This window comes from Tarenaya hassleriana, unplaced genomic scaffold, assembly GCF_000463585.1.
Source record: "Tarenaya hassleriana unplaced genomic scaffold, ASM46358v1 Cleome12, whole genome shotgun sequence".
Lineage (NCBI taxonomy): Eukaryota > Viridiplantae > Streptophyta > Magnoliopsida > Brassicales > Cleomaceae > Tarenaya > Tarenaya hassleriana.
In genome coordinates this window covers 3368878-3392410 of record NW_010962392.1, presented here as the reverse complement: position 1 = coordinate 3392410, position 23533 = coordinate 3368878, and the positions used below count along the sequence as shown (strand labels likewise).

At 40.7% G+C, this 23533-nt stretch overlaps 5 protein-coding genes and 1 long non-coding RNA gene across 9 annotated transcripts; 3 read left to right on the top strand and 3 right to left on the bottom strand.

Annotated features, from left to right (window-relative positions):
* Positions 1 to 366: 366 nt before the first annotated feature.
* On the bottom strand, positions 367 to 1967 carry LOC104806878 (thaumatin-like protein 1b). Its single transcript, XM_010531971.1, has 3 exons — positions 1837 to 1967; positions 1034 to 1736; positions 367 to 910 (listed from the first exon to the last, which is right to left on the bottom strand). Exons 1-3 carry the CDS (start codon positions 1895 to 1897, stop codon positions 721 to 723), a joined length of 954 nt encoding a protein of 317 aa, XP_010530273.1. The 5' UTR covers positions 1898 to 1967; the 3' UTR covers positions 367 to 720.
* A 2657-nt stretch (positions 1968 to 4624) lies between these two features.
* LOC104806877 (E3 ubiquitin-protein ligase CIP8) lies at positions 4625 to 6185 on the top strand. The gene has a single exon (XM_010531970.1). The coding sequence runs from the start codon at positions 4688 to 4690 to the stop codon at positions 5846 to 5848; it is 1161 nt and encodes a 386-aa protein (XP_010530272.1). The 5' UTR covers positions 4625 to 4687; the 3' UTR covers positions 5849 to 6185.
* A 1131-nt stretch (positions 6186 to 7316) lies between these two features.
* On the bottom strand, positions 7317 to 17844 carry LOC104806874. 3 transcript variants are annotated; one of them, XM_019201709.1, is made up of 4 exons: positions 17581 to 17844; positions 15940 to 16875; positions 15283 to 15909; positions 7317 to 9035 (listed from the first exon to the last, which is right to left on the bottom strand). In XM_019201709.1, the coding sequence occupies exons 2-4, from the start codon at positions 16769 to 16771 to the stop codon at positions 7582 to 7584; spliced, it is 2913 nt and encodes a 970-aa protein (XP_019057254.1). In that variant the 5' UTR covers positions 16772 to 16875; positions 17581 to 17844; the 3' UTR covers positions 7317 to 7581. The 3 variants fall into 3 exon arrangements, with proteins under 3 accessions (XP_019057254.1, XP_010530271.1, XP_010530270.1); XM_010531969.2 differs by lacking the exons at positions 15283 to 15909; positions 15940 to 16875; positions 17581 to 17844 and adding exons at positions 9693 to 10628; positions 11300 to 11587 and having other exon boundaries at positions 7317 to 9662; XM_010531968.2 differs by lacking the exons at positions 15283 to 15909; positions 15940 to 16875; positions 17581 to 17844 and adding an exon at positions 11300 to 11587 and having other exon boundaries at positions 7317 to 10628.
* On the top strand, positions 14405 to 15236 carry LOC104806875. Its single transcript, XR_770668.1, has 3 exons — positions 14405 to 14490; positions 14676 to 14777; positions 14982 to 15236. It is a non-coding gene; the product is annotated as an uncharacterized LOC104806875 (long non-coding RNA).
* Positions 17845 to 18917: 1073 nt separating the features above from the next.
* On the bottom strand, positions 18918 to 20108 carry LOC104807035. Its single transcript, XM_010532145.1, has 2 exons — positions 20052 to 20108; positions 18918 to 19976 (listed from the first exon to the last, which is right to left on the bottom strand). Exons 1-2 carry the CDS (start codon positions 20106 to 20108, stop codon positions 18918 to 18920), a joined length of 1116 nt encoding a protein of 371 aa, XP_010530447.1.
* A 1222-nt stretch (positions 20109 to 21330) lies between these two features.
* Positions 21331 to 23526, top strand: LOC104806873. Of its 2 annotated transcripts, none has more exons than XM_010531967.1 (5): positions 21331 to 21488; positions 22375 to 22513; positions 22712 to 22808; positions 23110 to 23196; positions 23307 to 23526. In XM_010531967.1, the coding sequence occupies exons 1-5, from the start codon at positions 21428 to 21430 to the stop codon at positions 23439 to 23441; spliced, it is 519 nt and encodes a 172-aa protein (XP_010530269.1). In that variant the 5' UTR covers positions 21331 to 21427; the 3' UTR covers positions 23442 to 23526. The 2 variants fall into 2 exon arrangements, with proteins under 2 accessions (XP_010530269.1, XP_010530267.1); XM_010531965.1 differs by having other exon boundaries at positions 21333 to 21488; positions 23304 to 23526.
* The last annotated feature ends 7 nt before the right edge of the window (positions 23527 to 23533 follow it).

Below are 23533 nucleotides of genomic sequence, written 5' to 3'. Positions count from 1 at the left end.
TGCTGACATGACGTTTACGAACAGTGACGTGTCAATTCCGACTTTTAATCGATTCAAATTCCATTTACGTTCTAATCGTATTCGATATTCACATTCTTTTAACTTTTAAAGGTTGAACATATAAAGTTTACATCCGATTAATTGTTATACATAATTTTAACACAGTTATAGTGTTGTTTATATTGACTTGAATTACTTTATAATTCGTCCTAATCGATTGATGCTGTCGACCCAAGGTTCCCCCTTTGCGGAATTATTGATCAAATATTTTGGTTATATTTAAAAAATACAATTAATTTAATCACCAATTATTAGATTCTAAAAATCATTGAACGAACAAAACATTTGGAATTTCAAGATATCGCCGACGAAAACGGATCTTATTGTATATCACTAAAGAATGTATACAACAACAATAACAATGGCCTTAGTATTATAATTTCCTTTAACCCAATATATCTAAAAAATTTAAAAATGTTAGAAATTAATGAAATTTTGTTCCAAGCCCCATCCCACCATCGAAATACAATCACCTCCACATGCCGCGTCGGCCGGTCCGCGTGCCACATCATCCAATGTCAACCACGTGGATCCCACGTGCGGTGGCTGTTGTGTTGTCCTCGCAACTTTTGGGCCGATGTCAGTTGACGTTTCCTTTGTGATAAAAGCAGATGGGGCCTACTTTATCACCGGTTAACCCGTTTGGTTTCCGGGGATCTACTATCCTCTTAACCTCCAAGCTGCGAGTGCAATCCACGCGCTAACCGACATCAGCACGTGCGCGCACGTGGTCGGCGTCGACCCGCTTCGATCGAAAGCACCTTCGTAAACCATGGTAGTGTCTTGCGGCGACGAGTTCGTTCCAGACGTCGTCGTTTCGGTACTGTGCCGCTCCTGAGATGATTTCTGACTGCAAACCAAAGAATTAGAACTGACCATCAGACACGTGGCAATATATGAATGGACGGTCATAAAACAGTGCGTTGACTTACGCGGACGGTTTAAAAGATTGGGGGTGTTTTGGTAAAATTACCTTGTGTTTGGGGAAGGGCAAAAAGTGATGGAGTAACCGGGGGAATTAGAGCATGTGAAGGTGCTGGATTTGTCGTCGTAGGCATAGCTGTAAGCGCGTGGGCACGCGCTTTTGAATATTTGCGAGTACACCGATGGTTTACACGTGTCTGGTGTCCCGTACGCGCCGCTGCAGCAGAACTGCTCCTCCTTGAACGCCTCGCACGCGCTCCGGCAAGCGACGGCGCTCTCTCCGCCGTCAATCGCCGTCGTGACGCGGAGCTGCGACGGGCACGCTCCGTTGAGATCGACGACGCAGCCGGTGGAGGTACAGTTGTCGCCGGAGCCACCTTGTGGGACGACGAGCATCGGGAGATTGTAGCCGTCGACGAGGCTGACGTCGAAGAAGTCCATTCCCCCAGCGCCATCTAGAGTGAACTCGGCCAGGGTCGCCGGAGGTGCTGCGCCGGCTCCAGAGCATTCGAGCTTACCGGAGCCGCAGTCTCCGGTGGTGCATACGAATTTCCCAGCGGAGTCCTCAGAGCAGTGTGTACGGCCCCAGAATCGGCCACCCCAAGACGGCGGGGCGTCGAGGGAGCGTGACTCGCCGGGCTGGAGAGAAAATCCGGTGGTCGGAAGTGGAGGGACTCCGGCGTTGGAGAGAATTCCCGGCCAAACTGTGTAATCACATTTGTTTATCATAGTGAACGTCGCCGAATCAACCCCTGTAGTTTCGAAAACAAACCCAGAAATGTAAAAAGAGAAACAGAGACCAAACACAGAAACAGACAAAGAACTCGTGCATCTCTTCTGTCGGGTTTTTACCTACGACGAGGAAATGGAAGACAATGGCGAGGGAGATAAGTGGTAATGTGGATGCAGACATTGTGACTGAGGATTGAGATTTCAGAGAGGAGAAGTGAGGTTCCGTGTTCTTCTTTACTCATTTTAGGCGGAGAGGGAGAGGCATTATTTATAAGCAGCGGATGTGATGACGTGGATTATTATGTTTAACCCAAACAGTGGATTTTCAAGCGTGAGATTTGGAATGGTCAATCAGACAATGGATTTTACCTAACCGTAGGCAAGTGTTCTGTCTTTCATTAAAACCTAATGAAAGATTAATATGAATTAAATTAATTTTTTAATTTTTTTTCAGATAGTCGAGACATTGACGTCGGACGATTGACACTTTTAAGGCGGGTCTTGCTTAGTGTATAAATGAACCGTAACACAATTTAGTCTAATATTGTTAACAAAAAATAAAAATCCTTTTACTCATCATAGAAAACTAATGCTATATATCATTATTATATGTACATACATTTATACATATATATATATATATATCCATTATATTTTTATTGCGAAGGTTAACAAGTGAAGTTTTGGATAAGTCAAAAAGTTTCGGACAAAAAGGTCAAGAACACCGAACAATAAATAAAAACAGAGTCAAGTTCGGTTGGCACTTGATTCAAACAAGTAATAGTGAAGGTTCCTTTTTGGCAATTCATTTTTTTTTTATATTCAAGGAAAAAGCCCACGTTTTTCTTTATAAAAAAGCCCACGTTTTTAACACGTATATCGACTTGTTGTACTCGTGAACAGGTCAATTTGTATAATCCTAAGTTAAATACAAAAAAAAATGTGTTATATGCAGATAAGATTAATTCTTTCGAAAATTAGTTTTTTTAATAGATCGGTAAATTTCTAAATTCGATATTTTAAAAGATTAAAAACTCTTCGTCACAAAGAATTTATTTATTTTTGTTCTTTTTCTATGAACAACAACTTTTCTATTTTTTTATACATTGTGAAACCTGTTCTACAACCCTTCGGATCGAACACCGGACACCGTAATGACTCACAGTCCAATAGACCGGACGAGGACGGTATCAGGACATCATCGCAGACTAAGAAAAACCTCAAGTCCACGCATACGAACCTGCAACACACATGAGAGATAAATAAACCGTAACTGACAGGTGACATGTGAGAGCTAAGGAGGCGGTAAGGAGTCGAACCTCGACCTCATGATTTCCCATTTAAGTCATTATTCATATAAAAAGATATTGATTTTAGCTTTTGGTAGCAAGAAAGCTTTGCAATCCAGATATATGAAAAAATTGCAAATTTGTTTTAAAGAAAGGAAATGATCATATATTGATATATCTGTTTCCTTAATTATACAAAATTGTTATTAATTGGTTTTGTCGATTAGGTTTTTATTCTTCAAAGTCCGGTATTACATTGGACAGTTGGCCCCTTTTCACTTTTACGGAATTTGATTTTCTGAGGAGAAGATTGGACTATGAATGAGACGTTTACAAGATTCATGCGATATGTTATTGCCCTTTCATTACCACCAAATTCATGCCACGTTTATATCTACATTAAATGTTATATATATATATATATATAGGATTTAAATTCTAAAATTTTACATTAAACATTCACTCTTTTAACATACATGGCCATATTACAAGTCAAATAAGTCGATCCATACAAAATTACCCGAATAGGTATCTCGAGATATGCGATTTCTAAATATTCATCTTAATTCGAATTTTAATCTGATTTCTAAATATTTACATTTGAATCCACACATATTCATAAATTTGAATTCAAATTCGAGTAATATACTTTTTAAACATATATACATGGGTATCCTAGTGTATTTTTTTATATAGACAATTGTAATCCTACATATTTATAATGGTTTCAAAAATGATATTATATTGGACCTTATTCGTCAACCTTCCTTGGAGACTCCGAATTTAAAAGTTATTATTACAATAGAATCCAATATATTTCTCTAGATATAATTTAATTTCATTTTTATCTTTAAAATTGAATGTCCCTTCAAGAAAAATACTCTATATGTTGTTAGTCAGTAATGTATGTCTAACCTTACTCCAAATTTGTTGCAGTGATCTTGTCAATTCACCCGTTGTAAATGTTGGATATACCTTAATTGTAAAACCGTTATGGATAAAAAACTGATGTATCAAATACACTGAAATAAATAATGATAATTTAAAAAATTGATTAATCTATTAATATCAACAAAATATATCTACTTTTTTCGGTTATTTATTCCGAAAGAATTTTTAAAATTAAATATGTTCGTTTTGAAATAGTTTTAAAATGAGCGACTTTCTAAAAAATATTTTTCAAAAACAAAATACCTTAAAAGATTTTGTTTTGATCTACAAGGACAATTTCAATTCGTGAGATCTTATATATATAAAAATCAATAAACTATATATATATGTAACCAATTTTACATACTTCTTTTTCAAAGACAAATAATATTTTTTCTTTAGTGTATTAGAATTTATTGTTTTTTTTAAATAATTTGAATACTAAAATATTCGTGAACTAAATATTCAAAGGAGGGTTGATTTAGTCCATCCGAGTCATATTCCAAAAAAATATCATCATCGTGCAAAGGACCTACATTTTCATTTACTTAGAAAATATCTCAGCCGTCCGTTTTAATAGAGATCGTAATCGTACCAAAGGGTTAATCGTACACCTGATCGTAGGAGATCATTTCTCCAGGCATGGAATCTCAACCCTTATTTCTAAAATTTGCCTTTTTTTTCCTTCTCTTTCTTCTACCATTTGGCCTGATTATCCGCCGTGTCGGATCCAATTCTCCGACGGGAAAACTATGTCCGACGCTCCGCCGCCGCGGTCGTCTCTGGCGGTGTTAACCGCAGCCGATGAGGTGTCTCACTGGTGCTATCACTGCAACAAGCGCGTCTCCGTCGAAACCCTAGCGGACGTCGTCTGCTTCGAATGTAAAAACGGTTTCGTCGAGGCAATCCAGTCGATTCCAGCGTCCGGCGCTGCGTCGTACTCTGCTTCGGCGCCGCTTTCTCCGGATCTGGAGGCTGACGACTCGACTTACTTACATTTCCACCAGATGCTCCGCCTGCTTGTTCAGGCGACGCGTGACTACCACGCGCCGCCGCAACTGGATGTGTCGTACGAAGAGGATTTCCTTAGATTCGAACTCAATGGCTGGAACAGAAACCACCAGGATGAGGAAGAAGAAGAAGGAGATGAGGATGAGGAAGAGGAAGAGGAGGAATACGAAGAAGAGGACGACGTGGATGAAGACGCGGAAGCCGATGAAAACGAAGGGGATCGGGAAGAGGAGGAAGCAGAAGATGGAGAGAGATTGCGAGAGAATCAACCGCGCGTGGAAGAGAACAGATCCGTGACCAGGACCGAAAACGACGTGAGCAGAGACTACGAATACGATGACGACGATGAGGAAGAAGATCTGAGGAGAAGGCGGCGGGAGATGCTCCGGGTCCGGATCCGCGACTATGCAACGCGCCAGCGTACCGGTCGGAACAGGATTCTCGATTGGGCCGAGATTCTGATGGGAATCGAAGACAACTCCGTTGAGTTCCGCATCGGGGTTCCAGATTCCGACCGTTACATAGGCAATCCTGGGGACTACGTGGACGCGGCCGGATATGAAGCGCTTCTGCAGAATCTGGCGGAGAGCGACGGTAGCCGGAGAGGCGCACCGCCGGCGGCAATGTCTGCGGTGGAAGCTTTGGAAACGTTTGAGATTACTTCGGAAGCTGAGAGCGTGGTGTGTGCTGTGTGCAAGGATGTGGTAGCAGTTGGTGAAACTGCAAAGAAGCTACCTTGTGGGCATAGCTACCACGGTGATTGCATTGTACCATGGTTAGGGACAAGGAACTCTTGCCCCATTTGCCGCTTCGAGCTTCCCACGGATGATGCTGAGTATGAGGCGGAGAGGAAGGAGAGAACCACGGTGAGCATTGGCGGTGGTTCTTCGGGCTCTCATTGAATTTGAAGGTTCATACGCGCTCTCTCTCTCTCTCTCTCTCTTCTCTCCATAATTTTGGGAGCAATTTGTCTTTGAAGCTTATCTTTGCTTAGTTTAAGACTGTTTAAGAATATCCATTTCCGCTTTGCTGAATTGACTCTCTTGGTTTAGATAAAGGAAATGGGATTTCATCTTCATCCGCTCGTGATTGTAAATAATATTTACTCTCGTCGGTTCTTTTTTCATGAACTGCTTGTATGGGAATTTGATTATATACCCCTTGAATAACTTCCGATTCTGCGTGTAAGCGTTGTTCTGAAACATTTGGAAATGAAGCTGAAAATGCTCTTCTTGCATAGTTTTCTTTCTCAAGTGTTCCATATGGATCATCACGTTGCTGCAGTTCTGCACATTCTCTAACGTGCAACTTAGCTGCCTCTGCCTTTTGTCTCTGTTTTGATTCAGAATTCTCTCTCTCTTTTGCCTTACCCAACTGCGTAGTTATGTGTAAGTGTAAAGTCATCTTGTATACATTTTATCCCTGTTCTGTTCTGCCTAATGAACATGCCCTTTGAGGAAGAATGGTTTCACACGTTGATTTACATAGCAATTGCGTCCTCATTTCTTCATAGAATGTAACTGATGAAACCAACCGAATTGTCTCTGCTGGGCTTAGGTTTTAAGGTTATGCCATGGTAATGGGTAAAAGTCATTTGCTACATTGATGGCTGCCGAGAGCCACTCGCTTGGTTCATAGCTTTTGGTGGCCGATTTAACATTGGGTTTTGTCCGAAAGGGAACCCAGGTTGTCAAGTTGGAACCTTTCCATGTCAATTTTGTGTTCCGACCCACACCATTTGTTCTGTCCAGCTAAACTAATGAGTATATGCACATACAGGCATACACATACATATGTATATGTATATGAAACTGCCTTGAGTTCTTCGTAGTCTCCTAGTCTGATGTTTCTGTGACAGACATTTGCTGAATTGCTACTGAACATCTCGTCTTCATTGAATGTAAACGGTCAGATGTTGCCGAGAACTAGGTGCTTGAGGCATAGGATCATAGAACTTATGTGAACTATACGTTTTAAGCACGAATACGGGTTAGACCAAAGGAAGAGGAAGAACGAGTTGAAAGTATATGGGAAGAGAATGCTATCGCTGTACGAGAAAGAGGATGCATTGCGTTGCACAAGTGCTATTCACAAATGGGGTTTTAGAGGGAGTTGTATTAAACCTTAAAATGTCGAACAAAAACTGGCTCATATGTTTTTCGCAGAAGGAAAGAGAATTGACAAATGTTTGTAAGATCCAACTGAATACAGAGTTTTTTTAAAATTCTTCTAAATCAGATTGCTCCATAGTCTTATCAAATCAAGGTAACTGGAACGGGCACTGAGGGAGGGTTGATACAATCATGATCTTTGAACACAACAGCCAAACCTGACAGCTTGCAAAGACATTATCTGACACAAAACTGTGCGTAACGAGAAACAAGACAGTGTGAAGACCATGTACTAGAATCTTTAAGCGTTTAATACTTCTATGGTTGAACCTTTACTTCTACATATGAAATCATAGTCAGGTAAAAGACCTTGAATGACAAGAGAGAAAAAAAAATCCCCGAAAATAAGATTAGAAACAATTTAAAAGTAACTGAACATGTTTTTCTTTATCTTCCTTCAGCAATCAATCCCACGAATCTTTATTCAAGAACCAATCTCCATGTTTGTGGATCACTCACCTTCTTCATCTCCATGGAGGATATTGAGGTCTAGAGGAGTTCAGTGTGTAAGGTTCCCATCCCGTCTCGGGTTCTTTCCTCTTCCCACCGACGATGGAAGAGCCCGAGGAGGACTCGAAGCTTGCTCCCGCATGCTCCCCTGTAGGCCCGCTTTGTCCCCGAGACAAGAACTGTGTCAAACTCAGAATCTCTCTGCTTCCTCCTTCAAAGTTTGGGAAACCATTTAGACTAGTGGATGCATCAGGCATGCTCATGAAGAAATGTTGTTGAGCATGTGCATGAGGGGTCGACCCGATAACCCGAGGCAACACTGGGGCTCCTCTCGAGTCCATCATGTACGGGATAGAGTTTCCAGGTACATACAATGGCGATGATAATGTCAAACCAGGAGGTGCAGTTTGTCCGTTGTAGCCAAAGGTAGGGGAGGGCGAATGGGAGAAACCGGGAGCTAAACCCAGAGAGTTTCCGGTTCTTGCTATGTCTAGGTCAAGTTTCGGGTCGATGGATTTTCCTTTGGGAAAGAATGAAAGAGAATCTTTTCTGCTGACTTCCACTTTGGCACCCAAGATGGAAATGACCGGTTCATGGGGGATTGTACTACGTGGATGTTGCCCATAGTAAGGTCCCTGATACGAAGAATCAGTGAGAAACTGCGGTCCGTCGTTCAAATCAAAGTTCAATTTCTTGGCTGATTGTTGGGATGATGAGCAGGAGGCAGGAGATACGCTCTGGTGGCCATTACGATTTAGAAACAGCCTTGTCTCCATCCTCAGTTCTGAACGTGTGGGAGCGTCATATTCCTCGTTTCTGCAATTCAAATCCAGGTTGAACCTGCCTGATTCTGAGGGCTTTACTTCCACCAGAGTCTCTGTAGACCTAGCATTTGTTGAGAAAGGAAACTGTCTCCAAGGGGTTGAGTCTTCAACCTTATCATCTTCTCCCTCGGCCACATTCAGATCAATACCAAGACAAACATGCTTCTCTCTTAAATCCCCACCAGAAAGTTTATGAGGTGATGCTGGGCGAAATGCACTGGTAGCGGCAGATCCTTTCCAGCAAACAGTTCTTTCCAGTTGTGATACCATTGCTGGCGGAACCCCGGGAGCAGCTACGGGACGTGAGACAGTCACTACAGGAGCAAGGGTTGACATAGAGGCCACAGCAACATCTGTTTCATCAGGAACGATTTCTTCATTGAGATCAAATTCACAAGGCTTTCTCTCTGTGCTGAATTGGCGAGGCTCAATTTTATTGCCACTCATGCCATTTTCAGGTATATCATCTTCCAGATCCATCAAGTGGTTCTTCCCACCTTGAAGTGCTTGAGCAGAATGTTTTTCAAAAACTGGTGCTTCCTTCGAATGGGACACCGTGCCTAGCATGTCTTGGTCATCGTTTATGGAATTTGATGAATCAGATTGTGTTCTTTCATCTGACAGCTCTTCCGATGAATCACAAGATGGCTCTCTCGAATCTACTTCCCTTGCTACTTCCTGCGCAACTTTCGTAGCTATGTCCAAGGCATCCACAATGCCGAGTTCAATCTCAGCTGTTGACTTGTCCATTGCACCAAGTCTCTGAGATACTGTCATCGATCTAGAAAATTTTCTTTTTCTACGTTTTACTATTTTCTTGCTGTTAGTGCCCTTGCGATCCTTTTTTGCTTCATCAACAGCATGAATGGACGCTCCGAAACTCTCATCTTCTCGATTCCTTTTCTTGTCACCAGATAATCCTGACAATGCTTCAGAATCGTATTTATCACTTTTATGATCCATTGGAGCCACCTGTTTGCTACAATTATGCGTAAAACCAACATCTTCCAAGGCCCCAGAAGAGTTCTTACTGGCCTCTTCAGAAAGAGGTTCTTTCTTGGTTTCCTCTGGATTTGCTACTGCAGTATCAATAGACATAGGTACCGGTTCTACTAAACTAGAGGCCGCAGTTACTACTTCTGCACCCAGATCTTCAGCAGAAGGTTCATGCTCGCCAAATTGCCTGTCATCTTTAGATATCTCAGAAGAGGCTGGAGAGCCTGGTGGCCTTCCAACACTGCCATGCTGCGGATGCCGGAGACCACTAGTACCAGTGGGGAGACGAGTACTACCTATTGAACCACTTGTATCCTTCGTAGAGTCATTTTCCTTTACAGAAAGACTTTCTTGAACAGCATTCATGATCTCGCCGATAAGAGTACCATCTGAAGCTTCAGCCTTGGTATTGGAACAGTGAGAAATCACATTTGAGTTTGAACCAACTAAGTCAGTCTGAGGTTCCAAACCCTTAACTTCATCTGGTTTATTTTCTTCTGACAGCGAGCTTCCAGCTTCATCTACTACTCCCAGAGGAGGCTTTTCACTATTACTTTCTCTTGGACAAAGAGGATTTGCATCAGGAATTTGGCCACTACTACTCTCCCCACTAGCTGATATAACTCTCGCCTCATCTTCGTGCAATCTGTGAATGCTTTCTTTGTTGAAGTCAGGACGGTCATGTACATTATCCTGTTTCCAGCTATCAAAGAGCTTTCTGGCCATATCCTGAATCCGAGAACTACCATGGCCATCAAGGTTTCTGACAGAATGCCATATCCCAGAAGAAATCAAATTCGGACAGTCTACACCTAGATTTTCAAGAGCTTGTAACAAAGCAAGAATTGCCTCCTCTACAGAGCTGTCAGTTGAATAACTACCCAATCTTTGGGCATCAATTAGCCACCTGCTGAAGTAAAAGAGTCCATCTAAATCAATAAACGCATTAAGACACTCTCTGTTCTTTGTGGCTGCAATTGCGCTTGCAACAGCAGCCCATTGTCTAGAAGTGTCACCAGCATTCTTCACAACAGAATCTTTACTCCTCTGCATAACGGATACAAGCTCTTCAACACGAGATGTGGTCGCGAGTCCATCTTTTATCTCTGTCAGAGTAAAGAAATCCTCAAGCGTCATAATGCTTCACATATAACAACTCCAATCTAGCAGGATGCTTTTATGAGACAAAAGGATAAATTTTCCCATCAATTATCTCTCAGGAACGCACGAGAAAGCCAATCCTGCAAAACGTATCATACTTTTTAGCCTTAGCAAGCTGCCGCATAAAGCACAAGAAACACTGCAAAGTTCTTCTCTTAAATATCAATTTGAAACTGAAATTTTCAGTCTGTAGTTCCTCATGTTGTGCTACTCACTTTTGGTTCCTATTCAATTGGTAAGGTGGACATTCTAACAGATATGCATAAAAACATCTTATTTCATTTTCCACCCCAGCCAAATACAACACATGCAGGGCATTGATATTGCTAGAATACCATGAAAAACAAAATCTAATGATACGAGTACGGCATATACGCCGAACTAAATAGCTTCAATTCTCAGGAAGCTACCAGGTACAATATGGCCACTGCGACCAAAGCTGAAAATTCCCCAATTTCGGTTACTAGTACCTATCTTGAGTCCTGTAAACTTCGAATCAAATCGTGAAGCTGAGATCAAACCCTAGAATTACGGAGTAGTGCAACGACCAACACATGCGAAAATCATTATCTAAGGGCCGAATTCCAAATTACACCGATTCATTCAACAAAATGTCCATGCCCAATTCACATAATCAAAAGCAAAGTCTAGTAAAAACGGAAGACTGAACAAACACCGATCCATGAAACCTCGACAAATTATGAAAACGCTAAGCCCCAATCCGAAAAGAGCAAGAAAATTAATATCTCACCATCCTCCACCAGCTCCTGAAGAAACGAAAACGAAACCCTAGCTCTGGCGACTCAGCTCATCCGACACACGCCAAGAAGAGCAACAAAATTCCCCCGTTTCACCTTCTCTCTCTATCTATAGGGACACATATATCTCTCTATCTCCTCTGTATCAATCTCCAGCGTCTCTCAATCTCCAGAAGCGGCGAAGAAAAGCTTCCCCTCCGTCGTAGGTCTTCGACGACGTAGTCTGAATTCGTTTGAAAAAGCTCTCTCCCGAAAACAAAAAGGATAAAAAAAAAAAAAGGTTTCTTCTACGCCTATTTGTTTCTTTAATTTAATTTTCCAAAGCACGTGAATCGATTTGGTAAATATACCTTTTCTTTGACAAAAGAGCACGTGCGAAGTATGCGGGGGGAATCTGTGGGGCCCAACATGCGTGTGTTTACGTCTTAGTTTACATAAATGGGCTCACGAACTAGATCATAACGGGTAAATTTGTACGGACTACAGTTCAGCCCATGGGCCCAAAATAACTCTGGCGAGACGCTTCGTCTATCTGAGACTCAAACCCTCTGTTGTTGGTTTTAGAGAGGAGGATTTGCTCCTTGTCGTTTTCCTCTGTTACTTTCCCTGGAGGTTATGAGGGTAGAATCGTAAATATAAACTTATACGATCCGAGGAAGGAATAGAGTGATAAGATCTGGAGCCAGATACTGCCTCCTCCATCGACTTTCGTATGGTTGGACAATTTATATGGACGATGAGGATTTCAGGATCCACCTTACTCTCGTCATGTATTCTAAGCGAGCGCGAGCTCTTGGGGCTGTGTTGTCAGACCAAACACTTGGTCGAGATGTTTCTCGTTGTTTGGTGTGCACCAATTTGAACCGGAATTCAGACTCCTAGTTGGAATTGGAGAAAAACCTCGGCAGAACGAAGCTGAAATAACTTACGTACTCATATATCACTCAATCGATTCTATTTATTCGTAGGAATTTCACAACTATAACTTATTTCTTTTGAGATACCAATGAATACACCACATTCTCCCTTAATATTAGCCCATACAACATGAATTCTATCGATTCATCACACAAATCGTGTCCAGAATCCTTTAGATATATCTCACTTACAGAAAACCTAAACTCTCACCGACCTTTGTATTTTTCCTTCTACGATTTTTCTCTCTTAAATTCTATATTTTTTCAACCTCTTCCATATTTCTTTTATATGCACACGTCTAGATCTATTTAGATTATCTTTATTTATTTATTTTTTGATGATTTGTCTTTTATCTCTAAGATTGTTGGTCAACTATTATATTCAAACTCTTGATAGTTATCTTTTCCACAAAATCTGCACTAAGAATCTCTTCAGAATTTTCTACACTAATAAATTCAATTACCTGCAAAAACAACCTTAACAAAAACGTTTCATTGTGTACAAACAAAACACTACTGAATGTTACACAGAAGACATAGGAGATCTCTGCATTTTCCTTAGTAAGAACAAGTCCTTCTGCATCTAGACGTGCTTGTACCCTGACATCAAGCCTAATTCCGTATACTATATGGACGGTTTGTTCGTGCTTACCATTTCGCGATCTGATCCATTCATCGACTCCCTCTCCAAGGTCTTCATACACCATTTTGGCTTGCTCCACTTGAGTAATAAAAAATGTCATTTTTTATTTTGTGGAAAGTATTGTCGTTTTTTAAGGACTATTCATCACGATCTCACCTATCGATCGATTCCAACAAAAATTCAAAGCATAAAACACAAAATATATCACATCCTCCTCGACTTCCTCTTCATCCTCCTTTCGTGGACGAGCTCGGGCTTGGCCCTCGAGTCCCCATCGAACTCATAGACATCTCTATATTTATATTTTAGATCTTCAAGACCTTTCGTCAAATCGTTGACACTCGAAGCCTTTAAGAATAATTCAAACCTATGTTGGTGTATCATCCCTTAGAATCTCACGGGGAGCGATGCATAAAAACTCTTGCACCTCTGGTTCGTTTCTAATATCGTCGACCAATTCACCCAAATCATTGTATCGCGGTTTGAGCTCTTCACCCGCCCTGTTTCCCTTGTGAATCTTTCCAACTGGTTTTATAATATATTAGAAAGTTCTAACAGGATCGATGAAGTTTTAATTGTTAATGTAGTCAGAAATTTCGTAAATCTGCGTATATGAGAATCTCATGAAATATTGGAAAGCATTATAAGGATTCACGAAACCACCTGCCACATATGGTTGAACCTTTCATTATAAGTAATTAATTGGAACGGGCACTGAGGGAGGGTTCATACAATCATGACCGAAGAACACAGCTAAACATGCTACAGGACACATTATCTGACACAAAACTGTGCGTAACAAGAAACAAGACAGTGTGAAGACCATGTACTAGAATCTTTAAGCGTTCAATACGTCTATGGTTGAACCTTTACTTCTACATATGAAATCATAGTCAGGTAAAAGACCTTGAATGACAAGAGAGAGAGAGAAAAAAAATCCCCGAAAATAAGATTAGAAACAATTTAAAAGTAACTGAGCATGTTTGTTTGTTTTTATCTTCCTTTAGCAATCAATCCCACGAATCTTTATTCAAGAACCAATCTCCATGTTTGTGGATCACTCACCTTCTTCATCTCCATGGAGGATATTGAGGTCTAGAGGAGTTCAGTGTGTAAGGTTCCCATCCCATCTCGGGTTCTTTCCTCTTCCCACCGACGATGGAAGAACCCGAGGAGGACTCGAAGCTTGCTCCCGCATGCTCCCCTGTAGGCCCGCTTTGTCCCCGAGACAAGAACTGTGTCAAACTCAGAATCTCTCTGCTTCCTCCTTCAAAGTTTGGGAAACTATTCTTCCAAATCCGATCCAAACCGGACCGAATTTGAAATAGGCACCTGAAGTATCTTCTTAACCGTTCCGTTTTGAGGCATGATCAAATTTTACAACGGCTCGAGACTTCCGAGTGATATATGGGCTTGTAAAGGACCCACGAAGGGCCCAGACAAAGCCCATTTCAGGAGAAAGAGCAATGACGTCACGTTATATGCCCCCACCAAACATATCAGGAACTCCTCAGAATCTCTTGTCCTCCTCCTCCTGCTGCTGCTGCTACATCTCCGTCGTCGCTATCGCCATCGTCGACCGCCGAAGCTCCGGAGAGTCTTCACCAAGAAAATTTGCTTCAATGTGGTGAAATTTCTCCATATTTTTATTACAGCAAGAATTTCTCTGCTTTATCCAATTAAATATTAAAAAATTCGCTGAAAAAGCTTTATAAGAAAGCGGCTAAATTCTGTGGTTTGGGCTGAACACTCAGAGAAGTCAGGGGAAGTGAACACTCTACTGATCATTGGTTCTATTCAATTATGCAGTGAAATTAGTTTGCATATCAATTGCTTTGGGTCTGAACATTCATGAATGAAGGTCTCTTGTATCGGTTCACTGTCTCAGGGGAAGGATCTCTGTTCTCTCAGGTACTCTTTTCAATGTTGACCCAATAATGTAATCACAATATGCACTTATTATCTTAAGGGTATTTCCAGTTCAGAAATTTTAAGACGCCAGAAGGAACCCGTTTTCATGAAATTCTTCCAAAAGCAAGGGCTTTCATCCTCTGTGTCTCACATGACAGCATTCGTTTGTTTTGTATTAACCATTGGGCTTGTCATGTCTTGGAGATGCACGATGACAATGGAGAGTAGAAAGGCGGCGGCCCAGGTGCTGACGGTGGCTGGGTCGGACTCGGGTGCAGGGGCGGGAATCCAGGCTGACCTCAAAGCTTGTGCGGCACGAGGTGTGTATTGTGCCTCTGTCATCACGGCAGTTACCGCCCAGAACACTCACGGAGTTCAAGATATCCATCTTCTCCCTCCACATTTCGTTTCTCTCCAGTTAAAATCTGTCCTCTCGGACTTCCAAATCGATGTCGTAAGTTTGCCCTCGTTATTATTCTTGATCTTTCTTCCGATGAATCACAAGATGGCTCTCTCGAATCTACTTCCCTTGCTACTTCCTGCGCAACTTTCGCAGCTATGTCCAAGGCATCCACAATGCCGAGTTCAATCTCAGCTGTTGACTTGTCCATTGCACCAAGTCTCTGAGATACTGTCATCGATCTAGAAAATTTTCTTTTTCTACGTTTTACTATTTTCTTGTTGTTAGTGCCCTTGCCATCCTTTTTTGCTTCATCAACAGCATGAATGGGCGCTCCGAAACTCTCATCTTCTCGATTCCTTTTCTTGTCAGCAGATAATCCTGACAATGCTTCAGAATCGTATTTATCACTTTTATGATCCATTGGAGCCACCTGTTTGCTACAATTATGCGCTAAACCAATATCTTCCAAGGCCCCGGAAGAGTTCTTGCTCGCCTCTTCAGAAAGAGGTTCTTTCTTGGTTTCCTCTGGACTTGCCACTGCAGTATCAATAGACATAGGTACCGGTTCTACTAAACTAGAGGCCGCAGCTACTACTTCTGCACCCAAATTTTCAGCAGAAGGTTCATGCTCGCCAATTTGGCTGTCATCCTTAGATATCTCAGAAGAAGCTGGAGAGCCTGACGGCCTTCCAACACTGCCATGTTGCGGATGCCGGAGACCACTAGTACCAGTGGGGAGACGAGTACTACCTATTGAACCACTTGTATCCTTCGTAGAGTCATTTTCCTTTACAGAAAGACTTTCTTGAACAGCATTCATGATCTCGCCGATAAGAGTATCATCTGAAGCTTCAGCCTTGGTATAGGAACAGTGAGAAATCACATTTGAGTTTGAACCGACTAATTCAGTCTGAAGTTCCAAACCCTTAACTTCATCTGCTTTATTTTCTTCTGAGAGCGAGCTTCCAGCTTCATCTACTACTCCCAGAGGAGGTTTTTCATTATTACTTTCTCTTGGACAAAGAGGATTTGCATCAGGAATTTGGCCACTAATACTCTCCCCACTAGCTGATATAACTCTCGCCTCATCTTCGTGCAATCTGTGAATGCTTTCTTTGTTGAAGTCAGGACGGTCATGTACATTATCCTGTTTCCAGCTATCAAAGAGCTTTCTGGCCATATCCTGAATCCGAGAACTACCATGGTCATCAAGGTTTCTGACAGAATGCCATATCCCAGAAGAAATCAAATTCGGATAGTCTACACCTAGATTTTCAAGAGCTTGTAGCAAAGCAAGAATTGCCTCCTCTACAGAGCTGTCAGTTGAATCACTACCCAATCTTTGGGCATCAATTAGCCACCTGCTGAAGTAAAAGAGTCCATCTAAATCAATAAACGCATCAAGACACTCTCTGTTCTTTGTGGCTGCAATTGTGCTTGCAACAGCAGCCCATTGTCTAGAAGCGTCACCAGCATTCTTCACAACAGAATCTTTACTCCTCTGCATAACGGATACAAGCTCTTCAACACGAGAAGTGGCCGCGAGTCCATCTTTTATCTCTGTCAGAGTAAAGAAATCCTCAAGCGTCATAATGCTTCACATATAACAACTCCAAGCTAGCAGGACGCTTTTATGAGACAAAGGGATAATTTTTCCCATCAACTATCTCTCAGGAACGCACGAGAAAGCCAGTCCTGCAAAACATATCATACTTTCTAGCCTTAGCAAGCTGCCACATAAAGCATAAGAAACGCTGCAAAGTCGTTCTCTTAAATATCAATTTGAAACTGAAATTTTCAGCCTGTAGTTCCTTATGCTGTGCTACTCACTTTTGGTTCGTATTCAATTGGTAAGGTGGACATTCTAACAGATATACATAAAAACATCTCATTTCATTCTCCACCTGAGCAAAATACAACACATGCAGGGCATTGGTATTGCTAGAATACCATGAAAAACAAAATCTAATGATACGAGTACGGTATATACACCGAACTAAATAGATTCAATGCTCGGGAAGTTACCAGATACAATATGGCCAGTGTTGCGACCAAACCTAATTTGACGGCTCAAAGGAATAACATAATTGAAAAATCCCCAATTTTGGTTACTAGTACCTATCTTGAGTCCTGTAAACTTCGAATCAAATCGTGAAGCTGAGATCAAACCCTAGAATTACGGAGTAGTGCAACAACCAACACATGCGAAATTCATTATCTAAGGGCCGAATTCCCAATTACACCTATTCATTCAACAAAATGTCCATGCCCAATTCACATGAACAAAAGCAAAGTCTAGTAAAAACGGAAGACTGAACAAACACCGATCCATGAAACCTCGAAAAATTATGAAAACGCTAAGCCCCAATCCGAAAAAGAGCAACAAAATTAATATCTCACCATCCTCCACCAGCTCCTGACGAAACGAAAACGAAAACGAAACCCTAGCTCTGGCGACTCAGCTCGTCCGACACACGCCAAGAAGAGCAACACAATTCCCCCGTTTCACCTTCTCTCTCTCTATCTATAGGGATACATATATCCCTCTGTCTCCTCTGTATCAATCTCAAGCGTCTCTCAATCTTCGAAGAAAAGCTTCTCCTCCGTCGTAGTCGAATTCGTTTGAAAAATCTCTCTCGCGAAAACAAAAAGGAAAAAAAAAAGAGGTTTCTTCTACGCTTATTTGTTTCTTTAATTTAATTTAACAATGGATTTGGTTTCTTTGACAAAAGAGCACGTGCGAAGTATGCGGGGGAATCTGTGGGGCCCAACGACCCAGTTAATATAGACCGGTTTGTCCGGTTAACGTGAATCATGTCCGGTTCGCTGGGATTACTCAACAATATAAATATAACATACAAATTAGAGATCGCATCATGGTTCTCCTAACACATAATTATTATACTACATGTAAAACGAGTTTGATTGTAAAATTAATTAGATATTAAAAAAAAACTGGAACTTTAAATAAATTTAAATAGAATATAAAAATAACAAAGAATCGAACGAAAATGATAATTTTCAGTATATGAATAATTCTTTAATAAAATTTAAATTCAAGGCAAACTTAGGTGGAATCTAAATAAAACAAATAATTACATAAAAACCGAATCCTTAAAATTTTTGCGAAATAAAAAAATACGTTTTTTTGTTAAAAAATTGTTTTTGCTTTGTCTCGACTCGTCCAATAGATCCGATTAACAACTCTCTCTTTTTTTGTTATGTGATTATTAAACCAACACAGATTTAGAGGTGATCTTTTATAATTTTGCTAAATTAAATTTATTTTTCATATTTTAGCATTTGATCCATTTTTCTATGTCCATATCAAGTATCAACTCTCAGCTGGCAAATACAAAGAGGCAAAATCGTTTTCTTTTGATGATGGAATCTGTTCGAAGACTCCACGTTGCTGCGATTTTGCTGTGGGGATTTAAACGAACGGTAGGAGAAATCATTCTTAAAGATTTTGAACAGCATAAACTACACTAGCGTGACTTATCTAGTTAATAACCGAATAATACATAACCATAACCAAATCGAATTAGATGTAAAAAACTGAATGGTTATGATTTTTCTAAAATCGAAAAAACCAAACCGGAATACCGAACTGAATTCAATATAAAAACCAAACGGTTATAGTTTTTCTAAAACCGAAATAACCGAACCCGAACCAAAACCCGATTAAGCCAACCCTACAGAATCCGTCAGAGACTAGAGAGCGTTAGAATTTTCTATCACTGAAGTGGGGCAAGCCAAAATGGCGTATGAAGATCCTGGAGAGGGAGTCGATGAATGGACCCGGTAGCGAGATGGTAAACACGAACGAAACCGTCCATGTAGTACACGGAATTAGGCTTGAGGCCAGGGTACGAGCTCGCCGGGATGCAGAAGGACTCGTTCTTACCGAGGAAAATGCAGAGATCCCCTATGTCTTCTGTGTAACACTGAGTAGTGTCTTCTTGTCTGTAAACGATGAACCGCTTCGTTCTGCCCCAATACTCTTTCTCAGGGTTTTTCTCCTGTTCCAACCAGGAGACTGGATTCCGGTTCGAATCGGTGAACTGGAGATACCAAACAACGACAAAAATCTCGCCGGTGGGAGACTCGACCAAGTGTTTGGTCTGACAACACAGCCCCAAGAGCTCGCGCTCGCGCTCAGGCATGCTGTCGGGTAACTGGACAGGCCCTAGTTTTAGGACATGGGTGTCTGGCGGGAGCTCTGTCCGGTTCATCTTCCAGGCCAATGCACTCGTATGGTGGAAAATGTTAGCGGGCAGATAGAAAGAGGAGTCTCTCCGTGAATACATGACGAGAGTGGCGTACAAACTTTCGTGGAGGCTCTCGTATCCGGTCCACGTCGAGTCTCCGGGCCTGCAGAATACGATGTAGTTTCCCCTGAACTTGACGGCCACGACACAGTCCTCGTCGTCTTGGTCAGGAGAGGACGAAAGAGACACGTTCTTGATCATCCGGGTCGGGCTGGAACATGGGAAGGGAGGGAGGGATACGACTCGGTGAGAATTTTCAGAGGCCGAGGGGTTGAACATGTTGGTAAGGTGGATCCTGAAATCCTCGTCGTTCATACAAGCCGTCCAACCACGGGATGATCCTACGAATGTCGATGGAGGCAACAGCTCAGGAGGCAGTGTCTGGTTCCGGATCTTGACACTCTCTTCCATCCTCGGGTCGTATAAGTTGATATTCACGGCTTCGCCACCGCCCATAACCTCCATGGGAAGTAACAGGTAAGGGCCCGAGGAAGACGACAAGGTGCGAATCCTCCTCTCTCGTGCCTGAAAACGAAACCATTGCAGTTTAATTAAAACCAGAAACACAGAGAGTTTGAGTCTCAGAGATACACAACTTACAACAGAAGCGTCTTGTCTCCTCCGGAAACAGAGTTTCCACATATTCTTCAGAGACATTGTTTATTCGCTTCCACTCTTCAGAGGGAACACGACAAACCCAGATCCTACCTACTGGGGTTGTTAATATATATATATATTATCTGTCCCCTTAATTCCGCCGGGTAGTTTTTTTATGTAAAAATAATAATAAAAAAAATCCATGAATCCTCATAGAACTTTCCAGAATATTATGACTACGCATTTCAAACGATTTATAATAAGAAAATAGGAAAATTTTATTTGATTCCTAGTAGTTAAATTGCCTTTTTCTACCACTTAAGAGTTCACCTAATATGTAACTAGCCTGGTAAAAAAAAATTCATAATTCCAATTTACCAAAAAAAAACTCATAATTCCATAAAGAACACGATAATTTCCCTTCGCGATAAGTTATACACAAAGACTTATCCCTTGGTTGTGATGATTAAAAGAACTAAATAAACTATTTCAGTTATCAACTTCGAATTTCACATATAATAAATTAATAATTATCTTAAACATTGTATTTTTTATCTGTGTATGTTCATGTAATTTAATCAATCAGTTTTAAGTTTTAAATGGAAGCTTTTAATAACATCTCATCATTTAACTAGTTTATTTTGAGTTAGCAAATTCGGATATATATAATGATGATTTTTTTTTCCTTTTTAATGCTTATATAGTTTTACCATTTAAAAGGAAAAACAATTCCAATGATAAGAGTTTAGATGATTTAACAGTTTTACTTCTATCCATCTTTAAACTCATATGTGAATTGTTATACAAATAAATACATGATATAACATTTTAGATTGTTTATAATAATATGCTTTAAAATATAGACAATTTTTTTCCCTCATATTATAGTATATATTTTATATTTATATATGCAAGTATTTACGTGTCAAAACATCGAATAGAAATTGATTTTTAAAAAAAAGGTTGGATGTAGAAATTTGTAACAAATCAAATATATATAAAAAAAGAAAATTCTCAAGAAAGCAAACATTTTTTTTAATAATGGGAGCTAAATCTAAATCGGATCGAATAGAAATTGTGTTGGGGTGAAAATCAAACAAGAAGCAAAAAATAAGAACAAAATCAATCGTAGTGGATGGGGTTTAGAGAGAATTTCTATTACTCATGAAATGAACAACTTTTGGATACAAAGTACAAACCACACGATGTAAAACGACCTAACCGAACTAAACCGAGTTATACCGGACTCTCTAATAAGCTCCCAATCTTAGATATCATCGAACCCGCATATTTGTTCTCTCTCAGATGATCTGAGGAAAAAAAAAAAATCTCTGTTTCTTCTTCTTCGTTCGCTCGTCTCTCTCGCCCCGTTTCCATCAATGGCGGCCATTTCTGGCTCGTTGGTTCTGTCGAAGAATTCTGAACTTCATCCATCATCTGGTAGTTCTTTGTCTCTCTCCTTATGTGTCCCGACTCCATCTTTATTGCGATCTTCGCATTTTTCTGGTTGTTGAAAGATCTCGATTTCTTCTTGTTTGGATTCTCTGTAGTTGACGAAACTTGTTGCTTTCTAGAACTCTCGATGTTCCATTTGGGGTTTTGTGGTATTTGAGCGCAATTGCATGTTGAAATAGTTCAAGAGTTTTGGTAAATTTTATGATATTGAAGGATGCAGGAGAAAGCTTAGTAGGTTCATTAATTGAGGTTTGATATGGATATTTCTTGTGTTACGACAGCTTCTGTCGTTTGATTCTTCGAGCTAGAGAAACTGAGCTTCCAAACGCCAGAAATTCATGCGAAAGTAGCTTAAGGCTGATAGAATACTTGATTTGGCCCACCGGACCACCGGTACATGTCATTGACATACGTCTGTTTGCTGTTGTGAATATAAAGGCTAAGAATAATGAATCTCTTGTGTAATGTAGCGTCTATATCTTGTTTTCGGTTAGTTTCGGATCTCTAGTTAAAGATGATGGCAGTCCCCTTCTAATCAGCTTTAGATTTGAACAGACATTACATTTACATATTTACATAACAAGTGCTGATGAAGCTTTTGTTTCTGATTCTCCTCCTTTGAACCTGCATCTTTCTCCGATGGTTAGCATAGTTTAGATCTCGTGGGTACTCCGTGTTAGTAGAAGGGAAAGTTCCCTGCCTTTTGTTACTTGCCATTGTGAATCTAAGCATTCCTTCCTTTCATAGTTTCATTGTGAGTATGTGTTTTCGGTTTCGCTCCCAATCAGGTTTTTGTATGTCAAGTAAATATTTTTTTTACTAGAAGCATCTTTTTAAGCATCATATCTTATTATCACTAAATACATTCTAGGCCTTCCTCTGAAGCAACGTAGTCTAGTCCTTGGAGGTGCATCCTCAGTCAATGTTCCTATTGGATTGAATGGCTCCAACAATCTGCAGTTTTCTGCTTCCAGAAGCAGAAAGCCCCTTACCGTCCGGGCAGTATACAGGCATAGAGTTCCTTCTTTTCTTTTCTTTTCTTTTTTTCTAGAGATTTGATAAATGATTTTTTTTTCAGAATATGAGAAATTGTTTACATTTCGATAAACAATTTAAACTGCGGCTTCATTTCCCACGTTCCTGACATGTGCGAGTGCCCATCATGTCTCTATATCTGTCCTGATTTCCGATACCACTTGAAATGACAGAAATGATGAAGGGCCAGGCAGCACAGGCCTATTTGTTGGAGGATTTATTTTGGGAGGACTCATAGTCGGTGCACTTGGATGTGTGTTCGCTCCTGAGGTGATAAGTTGTTTCACATGGTTTTAATCGATGACATTCGTTGAGCTTGAAGTTGTTTTTCTCCATCTGTTCATTTTTTTTTCTATATTAAGGTCTATCTATGAAATTTGTAGTGGGTGTACATTTACAGTTTTCATTGACATTCTCTTGCTGATGATATAATCGGGAATACGGCAGACGGGGATTCATTGTACTCTGAAAAAGTATATGATTCCATGATATGTTACCCCGGAACTCAAAACAATCACTGTTTCTTGTTTTTTTCTTAGGTCATTATAGTTTCTTTTTAATTATTTTGCAGATCAGCAAGGCTTTAGCTGGAGCAGACCGGAAGGATCTCATGAGGAAATTGCCCAAATTCATATATGACGAGGAAAAGGCTTTGGAGGTGAGTCCACCCTGCAGCAATGATCATTATAACTTACATCTGTTGGATCTCGGGTTTTTGCCGAGTTTTTTATTTTTTTTAATATCTCTCCTCATGATAATATGTAGAAGACACGAAAGGTATTAGCCGAAAAGATTGCTCAGCTCAACTCCGCTATCGACGGGGTATCATCTCAGCTCCGATCGGAGGACGACACCCCCAATGGCGCCGCCAGCAACACCGATGAATTCGAGGCTACCGTGTGAGATCTTCTGTTCTAGTCCCTAATCTCAAGTGATACATTGATCGTGTGTTTTGACCTAGTGATGTACAATCTCATTCCCCCCCCCCCCCCTTT

Bases quoted from the DNA above. Each gene is read 5' to 3' on its own strand.
- LOC104807035 (XM_010532145.1), bottom strand. From the start codon at position 20,108: ATGTCTCTGAAGAATATGTGGAAACTCTGTTTCCGGAGGAGACAAGAC. The intron at 19,977-20,051 runs GTAAGTTGTGTA...TTTCGTTTTCAG, and splicing joins GGAGACAAGACGCTTCTGTT to GCACGAGAGAGGAGGATTCG.
- LOC104806878 (XM_010531971.1), bottom strand. From the start codon at position 1,897: ATGTCTGCATCCACATTACCACTTATCTCCCTCGCCATTGTCTTCCAT. The intron at 1,737-1,836 runs GTAAAAACCCGA...TCGAAACTACAG, and splicing joins CTTCCATTTCCTCGTCGTAG to GGGTTGATTCGGCGACGTTC. The intron at 911-1,033 runs GTAATTTTACCA...TTTGGTTTGCAG, and splicing joins TGCCCTTCCCCAAACACAAG to TCAGAAATCATCTCAGGAGC.
- LOC104806877 (XM_010531970.1), top strand. From the start codon at position 4,688: ATGTCCGACGCTCCGCCGCCGCGGTCGTCTCTGGCGGTGTTAACCGCA.
- LOC104806874 (XM_010531968.2), bottom strand. From the start codon at position 10,524: ATGACGCTTGAGGATTTCTTTACTCTGACAGAGATAAAAGATGGACTC.
- LOC104806873 (XM_010531965.1), top strand. From the start codon at position 21,428: ATGGCGGCCATTTCTGGCTCGTTGGTTCTGTCGAAGAATTCTGAACTT. The intron at 21,489-22,374 runs GTAGTTCTTTGT...AATACATTCTAG, and splicing joins TGAACTTCATCCATCATCTG to GCCTTCCTCTGAAGCAACGT. The intron at 23,197-23,303 runs GTGAGTCCACCC...GATAATATGTAG, and splicing joins ACGAGGAAAAGGCTTTGGAG to AAGACACGAAAGGTATTAGC.